The 13,729-nt window shown below is 49.7% G+C and overlaps 6 protein-coding genes across 6 annotated transcripts; 2 read left to right on the top strand and 4 right to left on the bottom strand.

The window, feature by feature from the left end:
• Positions 1-313: 313 nt before the first annotated feature.
• On the top strand, positions 314-1,616 carry PPTG_17851 (hypothetical protein; the record flags this gene model as incomplete). Its single annotated transcript, XM_008915718.1, has 3 exons — positions 314-556; positions 617-727; positions 797-1,616. The coding sequence occupies 3 exons, from the start codon at positions 314-316 to the stop codon at positions 1,508-1,510; spliced, it is 1,068 nt and encodes a 355-aa protein (XP_008913966.1). The 3' UTR covers positions 1,511-1,616.
• Positions 1,617-3,642: 2,026 nt separating this feature from the next.
• PPTG_24209 (hypothetical protein) lies at positions 3,643-3,975 on the bottom strand (the record flags this gene model as incomplete). Its single annotated transcript, XM_008915717.1, has 1 exon — positions 3,643-3,975. The coding sequence occupies one exon, from the start codon at positions 3,973-3,975 to the stop codon at positions 3,643-3,645; it is 333 nt and encodes a 110-aa protein (XP_008913965.1).
• Positions 3,976-4,152: 177 nt separating this feature from the next.
• Positions 4,153-4,644, bottom strand: PPTG_24208 (hypothetical protein; the record flags this gene model as incomplete). The annotated part of the gene is made up of 3 exons (XM_008915716.1): positions 4,153-4,326; positions 4,385-4,489; positions 4,588-4,644. The coding sequence occupies 3 exons, from the start codon at positions 4,642-4,644 to the stop codon at positions 4,153-4,155; spliced, it is 336 nt and encodes a 111-aa protein (XP_008913964.1).
• Positions 4,645-4,673: 29 nt separating this feature from the next.
• PPTG_17849 (hypothetical protein) lies at positions 4,674-7,840 on the top strand. Its single transcript, XM_008915715.1, has one exon. It carries the CDS (start codon positions 4,693-4,695, stop codon positions 7,693-7,695), a length of 3,003 nt encoding a protein of 1,000 aa, XP_008913963.1. The 5' UTR covers positions 4,674-4,692; the 3' UTR covers positions 7,696-7,840.
• On the bottom strand, positions 7,631-11,644 carry PPTG_17848 (hypothetical protein). The gene has a single exon (XM_008915714.1). It carries the CDS (start codon positions 11,519-11,521, stop codon positions 7,742-7,744), a length of 3,780 nt encoding a protein of 1,259 aa, XP_008913962.1. The 5' UTR covers positions 11,522-11,644; the 3' UTR covers positions 7,631-7,741.
• A 470-nt stretch (positions 11,645-12,114) lies between these two features.
• Positions 12,115-12,736, bottom strand: PPTG_17847 (hypothetical protein). The gene has a single exon (XM_008915713.1). It carries the CDS (start codon positions 12,661-12,663, stop codon positions 12,187-12,189), a length of 477 nt encoding a protein of 158 aa, XP_008913961.1. The 5' UTR covers positions 12,664-12,736; the 3' UTR covers positions 12,115-12,186.
• Between the last annotated feature and the right edge of the window lie 993 nt (positions 12,737-13,729).

The raw sequence follows: 13,729 nt of genomic DNA, 5'->3' as shown, positions 1-13,729 counted from the left end.
CCACAACTTTTGTGTAAGTTGTGATCTAAAAATCTGCGCATTACTGGTTGATCCCACCTGCTTTTGAGAGAATAGAGGGAAAATTTTCTCTGTTTGAGGCTTGCCTTTCACTGGGGCACCTTACATAATGCAAAGGCACTGTATGCACTTCTTGTCAAGGGTCAGTGGCTTGCCCTTACCAACGCTACATGGACCGAACACCAAGAAAGACTTTTGCGATGGGATGTAGTTCGTTGGTCTGTCCACTGCTCCATTTCGACGTCCGGCCATTATTGGTTCCTCGCTTCTTCGTGCACGCACTCGGCCTGGAACGATGAACGCTGTTATTGCGTTGGCGCTCGGTGCCAGCTCTCTGGCTGTCGCTATTGCGGATCCTAGAGTGATGATCGAGTCAACTTACACGGACACGAAGGGATTGAACGACCTGGCCAAGTCGATGGGAAACAAGTATATGGGCACGGCCACCGACATCAAGCAGCTGAGCGACAAGTATTACACCGGGGAGCTCAACACAACTCAGGACTTTGGAATGATCACTCCGGCTAACGCCATGAAGGTGGGTATTGTATACGATTACACTGTTAACGTCGTTGTAGTAATTAATGTCGTGCTGCAGTGGGATGCTACCGAGCCCAAGCAGGGCGTCTTTACGTTCGAGGACGCCGACAAAATTGTTGCCTTCGCCAACAAAACTGGAGCTCAAGTTCGCTGCCACGCGCTTGTTTGGGTAAGTTTCCAAAACGCTAATTGTCGTGGAAAACGACAGTATTGACGCTGTTGCTTTGTGGCTTCGCAGCACCAGCAAGTTCCGGAGTGGGTGCAAAGTTTGGAGAAGGCTGAGCTGCTGGAGGCCATGTCCAACCACATTACCAAGGTCATGACACACTTCGGAGACACATGTTACGCGTGGGATGTCGTGAACGAGGCCATCGAAGAAGACGGTTCGTATCGCGAGTCCTTCTGGTACAAGAAGACTGGAAAGGAGTACATCTCGGCCGCCTTCAAGACAGCTAACGCTGTCAAAGCCAAGCTTAAGCTGAAGGCCAAGCTTTACTACAACGACTACAACATTAACGTTGCCAACAACAAGTCCGACGCAGTGCTGAAAATGGTTACGGACTTGAGAAGCCACAAGATTTGGGTTGAAGGCGTCGGATTCCAATCTCACTACAGCAACAACGACACCGTAGCGGGCGCGAAGATTTTTGATAATTTCCGTCGCTTCACAATTAAGAACATGGACGTCGCGATCACAGAGCTCGATGTGAAGACGAGCACGGCGAACCCCACCGTAACGGAACAGCAACAGCAGGTCGGCATCATCACCAATGCTATCTCGGCCTGTAAGAAGACTAAGCGCTGCGTTGGCGCGACAGTCTGGGACTTTGTGGATACCTACTCGTGGATTAAAGCTTCGGCCCCGCTGCTCTTCTATCAGCCCGACGGACCCAATACGCCGCTCGTACGGAAGGCGACGTACGATGCGGTCACGTCTGGTTGGATTTGGTAAGCTGACCACGGACAGTTGCAGTCTGGTAAGAAAAGAGGTGTTTATGTCGTTGTGAAACAAAGAGTTTGCTCGCTTTTATCGAGTTTTGAAAATTCTAAATGTGTGCTTTCAAAAGTGAAATAACAAGGCGAACGGGTTGCTCAAGGAAACTAAACTGTGAGGTGTGAATGGAGCGGAGCGACTGTCTGCTTGGGTTGCGTCCGCTAAAGCTCCCATATCTAGTGGCATCTAGCTCGTAATATTCGCAGTCACTATCAACCGATGGATAGGGTACCTGTTTCGAGAATCTTAAACAACTTTGATTGTTGTCTCAAACAGTTTCTACTGGCAGGTGTTTGAGCCCCATTGTGTATCGAAAGCATCGCATAGACACGAAAAATATAGCCGTATTATAGTATTTCTTAAGACAGAGCCACAGCAAGCAAGTTCAAGCCGACAAGATGCCCACAATAATGTAAGACGCTCTAGAATGTCGCGGTCAAAAATATTGAGCAATGGCGTGTTTTTTTGATAATGAAATCGACTTCATCGTTCGCGTGGAGAAGATAATATCTTCATATTATGCTAACAGCGATTATAAAGTGCTGTTCGCTTTTCCTTTCGCTTGAGATTTTATTTGACGCCTTAACTTGCGCCTACTTGAATGCTGCAGATTGTTTGTGTAGGTGTTAATAGCCTCTAGCGTTCAAGTGCTGCGCTGAACACTTTTACTAACTGTAGACTACAGCCAGTGTCGTCATTTACGGGAAATCACAAGTAAGATTATTACATGCATGCAATATCAGCAGCGGAGAATAGAGCATCAATAAAGAAGTTTGTCGTGTGCTTTATTCTCCTTAGTGAACCCACTTTATTGTAATAGTCACGTGAATAGTCTTGCAGTGAGACACATTGAGGTCATTTAGTGTACCTAACATCTACCTACAATATGTCCTTATCGAAGTAGGTTACAAGAGCCACACAGGTCTTACACCACACACCGTCCACGGGGTCCGTATTATAGCCCCCTCACGAATTCACGTCACCTCAATGGCGGGCATCGCCGCTGTAGTCAATGTCACAGCGACAACCCTATGTGACTGAAGGCATTCACAAAGTTGCGATCGTTCCTGAAAGGCAGTGCAAGGGATTGTTTCAAAGGATTCTTGAGGCATGACGCTCTCTGTGCCCCAAGGATATACACGTCTTTTCATTTCGAAGAGGTACTCAGTAACCAAAATACTTCTTAAGTTTAATTAATACATGAAGTACGTGACAAGGGCTGTCATTCATCACGAGTTGTGAACCACAACCGAACAAAAAAACTTGCTGATAAAAAACCTTTTCATGACGCTACACTCTTGCGATACGATACTTTATTTGAATGGAAGACTAACAAGTATTGTCGTTGAGAGTGTATTGATTTCCGGCCATACAATAGCGATTTCAAGAAGATACTAGTGTGGGCATCCCTGAACATCGGAGCAGAGTAGCACCATTGCGGGCTCACGAACAGCTACTGTAACGGTAATGCACATGTGCTGTCAATCTCTCCGGTGCGGCCCTTTAGAGCTTCAACTTGGCCCAAGCGAATACAAATCGCGTGGTCAATCTCGGTGTGTACTGAATGTATGCACAGTAACAGTGAGGCATCATCATTTGTGGCGAAGCGGGAAAACGCCGTCCTTACGCTGCACTAATGCAGCATGGACTGAACGTCAAGATGTACAGCGGGGTGCCCGTCCATCTCGTCGTTTTGACATTCTTCATTTCTCGCTTCGTTGCGCACGAACGAGAAGTGATGAACGTTTTCATCACGTTGGTGCTCGGCGCCAGTTCGCTGGCCGTCGCCTTCGGCGATCCTCGAGTCATGATCGAGTCAACGTACACAGAGACTAAGGGGTTGAACGACCTAGCTAAGACAGCGTGGCAGAACAGGGGAGGAAAATACATGGGCACCGCCACAGATATCAAGCAACTGGGCGATCCATACTACATTCAGAAACTGAACAGCACCAGCGACTTCGGAATGATCACCCCGTCCAACGCCATGAAGGTGCGTTCCGTTCGGGTTGTCTGTGGCTCAGTTCTTTGCCGTTGCTAATGCGCCAGTGCACTGCAGTGGGATGCCACAGAGCCCAAGCAAGGGAACTTTACGTTCGAGGACGCCGACAAAATTGTTGCTTTCGCCAATAAAACAGGAGCTCGAATTCGCTGCCACACGCTAGTTTGGGTATGTAACTTTCGACTTCTCGACGATGGCCCTTTACTAATGTGTTTGTTGACCCACAGCACAAACAAGTTCCTGAGTGGGTGCAGGTTCTTGAAAAGGCTGAGCTGCTGGAAGCTATGTCCAACCACATCACCAAGGTCATGACGCACTTTGGAAACTCGTGCACTGCCTGGGATGTCGTTAACGAAGCTTTTAATGAAGACGGCTCATACCGCCAGTCGTTCTGGTACAAGAAGACTGGAAAGGAGTACATCTCGACCGCCTTCAAGACTGCTAACGAAGTCAAGGCCAAGCTCAGCCTACAGGCCAGACTGTACTACAATGATTTCAACATCAACATTGTCAATAACAAGTCGGACGCCGTGCTGGGAATGGCAACGGACCTCAGAAGCCACAAAATTTGGGTCGAGGGTATCGGATTCCAGTCTCACTACAGCAACAACGATACCGTAGCGGGCGCGAAGATCTTTGAAAACTTCAGGCGATTTACCGTGAAGCACATGGACGTCGCGATCACAGAGCTCGACGTGAAGACGAGCATGGCGAATCCGACTGTCAGCGAACAGCAACAACAGGTCGGCATCATCACCAACGTTGTATCAGCCTGCAAAAAGACCGTGAGATGCGTCGGTGTGACGGTCTGGGACTTCGTGGACACCTACTCGTGGATAAAATCGTCGGCTCCCCTGCTCTTCTACCAACCTGATGGACCAAGTACACCGCTCGTACGGAAGGCGACATACGACGCCATCACGGCTGGTTGGATTCTGTAGGGATCGTATGGAGGGAAAACAACGTGTTGATGTTAATACGACAATGTCAGTAGCTGTGGACGTGTACGAGTACAACAAACGAATTTGCTCACGTTCACATCGTTGTTTGTTGCTCTGTGCATGTAGCCATTTTCTTGTGATGGATACATTATGTACGTTTCTTGTGGCACGCTGAAAACGAACCGGCCAGTCAATCAATGACGACGCCGCGCGTGGTGCAGACCCGGGACGGGATCGATGTGTCGTCGCTGGACGAGCGGCAGTTCAAGTATCTGACGCTGCCGAATGCTCTCCATGCGCTGGTGGTGTCCGACCCGAGCACCGAGACGGCTTCGGCCGCCATGGACGTGCGCGTGGGATTCCACTCTGACCCTGACGATATTCCCGGCCTCGCGCACTTCTGTGAGCACATGCTGTTCATGGGCACGGCCAAGTATCCGGACGAGAACAGCTACAGTGTGTTCCTGAACGCACACGGCGGCAGCAGCAACGCCTTCACTTCTGGACGCGATACTAATTACTACTTTGACGTGGGGGCTGCGCATCTGCACGAGGCGCTCGACCGTTTTGCTCAGTTCTTCATTGCACCGCTCTTCACAGCCAGCGCCACAGAGCGAGAGATGAATGCGGTGGACTCGGAGAGCACCAATTACCTACAGGACGATAGCTGGCGCATCAATCAGCTAGAACGCGGCCTGGGTAACCATAAACACCCGTATAACAGATTCGGAGTGGGCAATAAAGAGACGCTCAGTGTCACACCTGTGGAGAAGGGGATCAACGTTCGGGAGGCTCTTCTTAAGTTCTACAAGGAATTCTACTCAGCCAGCATCATGAAGCTCGTTGTCTATGGTAAAGAAGACGTCGAGACGTTGAGCAAGTGGGTGCTCGAGTACTTTACTGCAATTCCCAATTCGGGGAGAGAAACCCCAAGTTTTGATGGAGAACCGCCCTACACTGTCGATCAGTTGGCCAGAAGACTGGAAGTCGTTCCAGTTATGGACTGGAAACTGATTCAAGTGTCCTGGGTGCTACCCCCACTGCGTGGTAAAGGTTACTCCCAACAGCACGCGTCGGTGTTGAGTCATCTAATCGGCCACGAAGGACAGGGCTCACTGTTATCCTACCTTAAGAAGAAAAAGTGGGCGAACACCGTGTTTGCAGGAATCGTTGAGGATTATGACGAATTCTCACTCTTCATAGTGAGCTTCGACGTGACGGACGACGGCATCGAGCGCACCGACGATGTACTGAAGGCCATGTTCCAGTACATCGAGCTGATGCTTGCTTCGCCTTGGGAAAAGTGGATGTTTGACGAGATGGAAATCATGTCCAAAACGCATTTCATGTTTCAGAGCAAGAACCCCCCAGCCGACTTCACGAGTATCGTCGCCGCCAACATGCACATCTTCCCGAAGCGCGACATCATATCAGAAGGAGTTCTTTACTTCCCGCACGAATGGGTACAGGCTCTTGAGCTTCTGAAGCTGATGACTCCAGAGAATTTGAGAGTGCTTATCGTGTGCCAAACTTTCGAAGAGCGCGCAACGAACGAAGAAAAATGGTACGGTACAAAATACCGTGAAACACCGCTACCCCAGGAGTTTATGCAAGAAATGAAGAATCCAGGAAAGAATTGCGCGCTGCATCTGCCGTCTCCGAACGCTTTCGTGGTGATCGATCTGAATCTTATGGACGAGAAGACTGTGAATACCCAACACCAGCACCCGCAACTCATTCGTGATGATGATATTTGTCGTGTGTGGTACAAGCCTGATGTGAAGTTTAAGAAACCTCGGACTTTTGCTGTGGCGACATTTCACTCACCGGAAGTGAACCCTACTCCATATAACTACGCTCTATCGGCACTGTTTGTTGCCTGTCTGAAAGATGAGCTGAATGAGTATTCCTACGACGCTCTTTTGGCTGGTATGAACTATAAACTGCGGCTCAACGGAAGCAATATCTACCTGAGCACTGGAGGGTACAGCTCCAAGTTACCCATTCTCGTTCAGCGGATCCTGGAAGTCATGGGTAATTTCGGAAACCACATTGGGGACGAGGCATTTGAGCGTGTGAAGCGCGCCAAGTGCCGTTCATTCGAGAACATGCGCCTGGAGGAAGCGCACCGCCATGCAGTCCAGCAAGAGTCGAACTTGCTGCACGAACGGAGCTGGAGCGTGGACGACATCGTTAATGCGATCGGGACGTGCTCATACTATGACGTCATAGCCCATTCTAAGCGTCTGTTTCGTCAGGTCTTCTGCGATATCCTTTTGTACGGCAATTTAAACCTGTCTGAAGCGATGGATCTTGCTGGTGTCATTGTGGATCAAGTGCGAGCACCTCGAGCTCTGTCCATGCCGTCATCGAAGAAGTACTGGATTGGGCGACAGGTGAAACTTTCCAGTGGAGTGCATACCATCTACAAACGTGTTCACCCCAATCCAGACAACGCGAATTGTGCCGTGAACTGCATCTACCAGATCGGCGTGGAGAACTGCATGGACCGCGCTAAGTTGGCTCTGTTCTCGCAGATTGTTGACGAGCCTCTTTTCGACCAACTGCGGACCAAAGAGCAACTCGGATACACTGTGTATTCGACTCCTTGTCGTGGGAATGGCGTGCAGTCGTTCAAGATTGTTGTGCAATCAAATGTCGCCTCACCGGAATTCATTGAGCAGCGCATCGATACATTTTGGCGTGACTTTCGCGAAATGTTGACGAGTATGAGCTCCGGCGAATTGCAGAAACACATCCAGTCCGTCGTCAAGGGGTATGTTGAAAGGCCCAAGAGCCAGGAGGAGGAGGTGCAAGCTCTTTTGGTGGAAATTGCGAACCATCAGTACGAATTTGGTCGCAAGACAAAGTTAGCGGACCTAGTGCGTACTTTGCAACTCTCTGATGTGCTCGAGTTCTTCGACAACTTCATTCGTCCCGAAGGTCTGCAGCACAAGAAGCTGAGTGTGCACATATATGGGAACGAAACTCGTCTCGAGATGCTCGCTGGTTGCTCTGAAGCTGGCTGGTGCACCTTTAACAGTGACAACCAAGTTGGTATCATGGCTGCTTTGACACTTGGTGCATGTAGTGGTAGCTCATCTAGCGTGAAGACTGAGTACATTAATGACTCTGAAGACTATAAACGTCGGGCACCACGCTACGAAGCACCAGTCGCTTCTATTAAGGAACTGCCGTAGTATTCTAGATAAGTGTCCTCAATAACCCGTTAGGCATCAGCAACATTTAATCTTGCAGCATTGCTAAGCAGCCGCCTTCCTTCGCTAACTCGTAAAACACTCCGTTCGTGTTCTTCACCAACTCCCGAGGACTATCAAACTCCACCACACGACCATCACTCAACACCAGGATACGATCCGAATCCAACACCGTGCCCAATCGATGAGCGATCGTCAACACCGTCGCGTCCTGGAAGTCCCGATTGATCATCTGCTGCAGCTTCTTCTCCGTCTCGTGGTCGATGGACGCCGTCGCCTCATCCATCACCACGATGCGGCTCCGAGTCAGTAGAGCGCGAGCCATGCACAGCATCTGCCGCTCGCCCACACTGAAGTTCTCCCCGTTCTCACTCAACTCGTACGATAGCTGACCTTCCAGTGCCGACACCTGCGTCTTCATATCCACCTTCTCCAATGCATTCCAGATATCCGCGTCCGTGAACTCGTCGAACGGATCCATGTAGGCTCGCAGTGTACCCTTGAACAGTACAGGTGACTGCGGGATGATGGACAGATTCGATCGCAATGTGCGTAGTGGCATAGTGGCGATGTCGATGCCGTCGATGAGGATGCGACCGGAGACCAACTCATTGATACGGAAGAGCGCCATGGTGAGGCTGGACTTGCCTGCACCGGTGCGTCCGACAATGCCGATCTTTTCGTTGTTCTGGATATTGAAGGACAGTCCCTTGAGAACAGGTGCAGCACCTGGTTTGTAGCTGAAAACAACGTCTTGAAACTGGACGGTGGAGGAACGAGGCCATGCAGCATCAGGCTCGATAACTAGTGGTCGCTGGCTTCCTTCGGCTGGAATGGATCCGTACTCGAGAATACGTTCGGGGCCGACCATTTGGATTTCCAACCATGACCACGACATGACAAGACTGGCAAGACTACCATCAACACTAAGAGCATACGTGAAAGCCAATCCAATAAGACCTGGTGTCAGGAAATCATGTAGATAAACGAGGCTGGAGACTACGAGAGTCACAACACCGAAGCCAACGAGCTGCATGCGCAGTTGGAACCAGTACTTCAAGACCATTTGAGCGAACCACGCTTGGCAGTTGACGTCGTTGCGGCGAAAGTTCTCTGCAACCATGCGATTCACCGTTTCCTGCCCAAAGGCGCGAATTACAGCAACACCTTCTTCCGACTGGCTCACGTAGCTCAAAATGGGCGACGCAGATATTTTCCACAACCGCGCGAGTTCTCTCGATGGAGCCAAGTAATGGTTTCCAATTTTCACATAGATCCACACCAGCGGGATGATCAGCACGCCCAGAAATTTTATCATGTATACAGCCGTCGCCAATTGACATGCTGTGAAGAAAAGAAGCCCAAGAACTTCCTGAAAGGAGAATGATATCATGAAGTCAATCGCGGTGATATCGTCACCGTAGCGGTTCAAGATTCGACCGATTGGGTTCACGTCGAAGAAGCGGAGTGGGGCTTTCAACAGAGACATCGTCATGCTGTCGAAGAGGTGACGCGATGCTCGCAATCCAATGACCGCCACTGTTACTGCTCGCACTAATACCATGACCGCCGTTCCGACACCAAGCCACGCATACACCGTCACATTATACACCGTTTTGTCTGAGTTAAGCTTCTGGCCGGTCCAGTGACTCAACCACAGATCGCTGCCAATCTGGAACGCTTGCCACAGTATCTGCACTACGAACAGGAAAACGCATACCTTCATTCCACCCAGCGAGTGGAAGTACTTCAAGAAAACGTCCCTAGAGACACGACCCTCCACACGTTCCTCATCATCGATAAAACGGCCAGCGTCCTTCTCTTCGAAATTCCCATCATCCTCTTCGATTGAACGCGGAGACACAGGCAACGTGTACGACGTACGTGGCCGATCGACGTTGTTCCGAGTGGATTTCAGCTTGCCGTCCTCTACCAGCATCTTCACGTTGGCGGCCTCACTTGCGATGATGTCGGGACTGTGCGTCACTAACACGACGGTCTTCTCCGCTAGCAGGTTGCAAATGCAGTCACCGAATATTTGACTCTGTACGACCGCATCAACAGCCGCAAGTGGAGAGTCCAGAAGCAGAATGTCGGCATCTGAGTAACACGCACGAGCAAGACAGACTCGCGCTTTCTGTCCGCCAGACAAGTTGACACCCTTCTGGCCAATCTCAGTCGAGTCACCACCAGGGAATTGTTTCAGGTCTGGAAGTAGACCACACGCAGCGACCACTTTGGAGTACTTCTCCTTATCATACGGTAGTCCGAACAGGATATTGTCACGGATCGTCATGTTCTGGATCCACGTCTGCTGCGAGTAGTAGGCGACACGACTGCGTACGAACACGCTACCCGCCAGTTTGTCCATCTCTCCCAATAAAGCTGAGCACAAGGACGACTTGCCACTACCGACAGATCCGTGAACGATCACCAGGTCTCCCTTCTTCACAGTGAGGTTAACCTGGTTGAGTAGTGGTGTATCCTTCGTCCATCCGAAAGTGCCGTCTTCAATTGTCATCACAACATCATCAGGCTGGGCCGGGTCGTGTCGGGTAACGTTTGCAGGAGTGAACTCTTCAAGAGAGAGGTAGGCAGAGAAGCGGTCGATCGAGATCTTGGCTTGGATGAACATCTGGATGACTGTGGGTAAGTCTCGAAGTGGATCTCTCAGCGTATTGAAAAGTGCGATGGCTGTGAATACTTTGGCAGCAGTTAGCTCGTTTCCCATGACTACCGCGTACACTGCGAATGATACAGCTGACACTGCCAGTGGCGAGGACCAGAGAATAGTAATGTTGACGGCTCCCAGGTAGAGAAATCGCTTGACAGCCGACAACTCAACGGAGCGAAAACGGCGAATCTTCTCAGCGAATTTACCTTCCCAAGCGTTAAGTTTTACGACCTGAATAGCCGTAAACACCTCCTTGATCACACTTAGTCGTTCGTCCTTGCGTTGCATCAGATCCAAGAAAGCAGCTCCAGAAAACTTTGCGAGGAAATAACTTGCCAGCATCGACACTGCGATGACTGCAAGCCCAGCGAATGCAGCGAGGCCGATTACAGCGTATAGCATCCACACTGCCACAACGATCTGAATGGGGATTATCCAGAGCTTATTGACCTGGAAGGCCGCCCACAGCACGTTGTTGACGTCCGAGGTGAGCAAGTTAGCGATGTCCACGACACCGGAATCATTTTTTGTTCGCAGACTCCGCCGCATCGCCTTCTGGAAGAGCAGCGTTTTAAGCGTCACTGTGAGACGCAGTGCAATCATCTCTAGCCCGTAGTTCATTTGCACGGACAGAATGGCGTTCGCAAACCGCGAGGCGAAGAAGACTCCGAGCCATACACTGAGATCGTTCATGTCGATCTCAACCATCGAGAGCGCGGCTATCACGTGGTTCAGGACCACAGGAGCGAAGAGACCGCAAGCTGTTGAGAAGAGCATCACCAGTCCCCACATTAGGAATTCTCGGCCGTACGCGGCCGCCATTGCTCTGGTAATTGACCTGCCATGTCGTTCGTAGTGGACCACAAATTCATCCAACGCAGCAGCAGAGCGATTCTTTCCTTCCAGCTCCCAGAGATCCTCAAGGTTTAGTTGACGCTGGTTGCCAGTGTCCATCATGGGGTTGGCATACGAGAAGAAGAGCTGCGACCAGAAGGACGCTGTGCCAGGTGTAGTAGCAGCCTTGGCGTCGTGAAGCCTCTGCTTCGTCTCGTCGACATCGTCGCTGAAAGTGGCGTAATGACTGGGCTTGGTTCTGGTGATTGGAGACACGGCGGACTGCTGCAGCGCCGTCATCTCCTCCAACTCGACGCGCGCACTCCGCGGTCAATGTGGGAATAAGTGGCGAGGCATCTCGCTTGTTAAACAGGACGCACGCGCCAACCGTCACATGCGCGAAGTGAAGTGAAAGCGTGTGGCGCTAGTCGCGCTGATTGGCTACGCCCCGATACTGACTAAAAACACTTAAGCAAAAGCACAGATCGCGAAGTGAGTTGTTCCACATACAGTCGATGGTATGAGTACATGTAGAATATCATGAGCTGCAAAGAGAGTGTAGGCAATGTATTTGTGACTGACAGCGAAAATTGCCAGAATACCTACTAATATGCAACAACAAACTACTACTTCGAAGAATGAGTCTGTACACGACAGAGGTGCAGCGTGCGACTGCATCATATTGAGCCTTCATAATTTGTGCCACATCAACAAAATACTTCATAAGCGACACCTACGGCATCGCATCTCGTGCTGGCAGGTAGGGGAGTCTGCTTAAACACACTCACTTTGTTAGTTGTTTTAAAGAGCGCAAAGCGTCCTTATCTTATGGGTGTAGCCACAGTCAAGGGCATGGCGGCAATTACATGTAAGATCAAACGAGTACAACCTGTGAGAAGGACAGCGCTCGAAGCAAATTTATTGATGGTTTTCATCTTATCACGACCACTCAATTTGCCAGACCCTCACACCGCAAGGTCCGCGCGATTAATGCTTATCAGGTAGTCTTTGTAGAGCCTTCCGTATCGTTTGAACCCAGACGGTGTGCCCCACCGACCACTATTCATCATTCTTACACGGAAGCGATCCATGAGTTTCGAGTAAGTCATCTCCTTCTTCGCCATCTTCTTAAACCCAGGCAAGAGAATTTTCTGCTCCCACTTGAGGTACCAGACTTTGATTGATTTGAGTGCCGTAGTCATCTTCTGGCCGATTTTTCTCTCTTCATTTTCGTCTCCATCCTTCAAATTCACGATGTTGCTGCGGTCTCCCCTCAGGAATCTTTTCTCATGTGTGAGACTGTTGTCATTAGCAAGGTTGCGTGATGTCACCTTGTTGATTGCAGCGCGTTCCAGCTGCTTATTCGAATCGACTGGAGCAGCGTCGCCACTTGAAAGGAAGGTGACCAAAGTCACAAGCAAAACCCATAACAACAGGCGCATGGCTGGCTCAAGGGAGTATTAAGCTTCTTGAAGCTGCGTGTCTCCTGGCCGGCGAATTACAAAGTGTTTGGCGGCATACGGCATGATGAGGAAATTGTGCTCTGCGCATGATGTTAATCGAGCTTTGCCTCAGGAGCATCCGTCACAGTAGTTCGGCTCTACAACGAAGTGATGCTGCATATAAATTGTCCAAGATCATGTCAATTAATAACAAATAGATGTTCTAAATTGCTCAGTGAAGATGAGTTCAGAATAGAAGGGTTATTAGTTTCTATATATTGGATATTCTAAACAGTTGGGAAGAACTGAATGTTTCTCTCTGATCATCACGATCAGAGCATGTGACTTTAGCCAGATGGAGCATCTTAAGGTTCAATCCTGCAAAAAACCTGGGTTGACAATCGGCATTGGTAGTACATGCATGTCATGCCAATGTACCTGTCACGCTAGAAGATGTATGTTCTAGTGTTTCTTCTTAATGGTGCTCTAGTTCGATAAACGCAACGAGGTACGAATAAACTAATACTAGTAGCGATAAAGCGACGATATAACAACACAAAGAATCCACATGTTCTACTTAGCAGCTGCTAAAGTTGCTGCACTATCCGGAGATCACATATGCTTTGATTAGAAAAGCCAATCTCGAATAAGTGATACCTGCTGTTACTGCGATTCGTCAGTGGAGTTTTTCCCAAAACCAGTACCAGTCTAGAGTCATATTCCCAGAACCAGTACCCGTCCCAATTCCAGTACCAGTACCACACAAAAATAGTGTCGGCCACTCTAAAAATGATCCTTCGTCCTCTTGACCTGATTGCAGTTATAGTTACGCGGAGGCTCTATTTTGTCTGTGCCATTCATCGTTTTCCAGCTTCTCGACAAGTCACGCGCCAACACTGCCAGCAATCTCTTTTTCCAGTCAACAATGACTTTGACTAACGCCAGAGCACTCATCGATTTGACAAGTATTCATGGAATGTCTGCACTTGTTCCCGGACAACGTTTTCAAACTGGACAGCTAGCCACGTTCTTCATGCAAGACTACTCTTACAATGCCAATAAGCGA

Source organism: Phytophthora parasitica (genome assembly GCF_000247585.1).
Source record: "Phytophthora parasitica INRA-310 unplaced genomic scaffold supercont2.75, whole genome shotgun sequence".
In the NCBI taxonomy this organism is placed as follows: Eukaryota; Oomycota; class Peronosporomycetes; order Peronosporales; family Peronosporaceae; genus Phytophthora; species Phytophthora nicotianae.
This window is presented reverse-complemented; position numbering and strand designations above follow the sequence as displayed.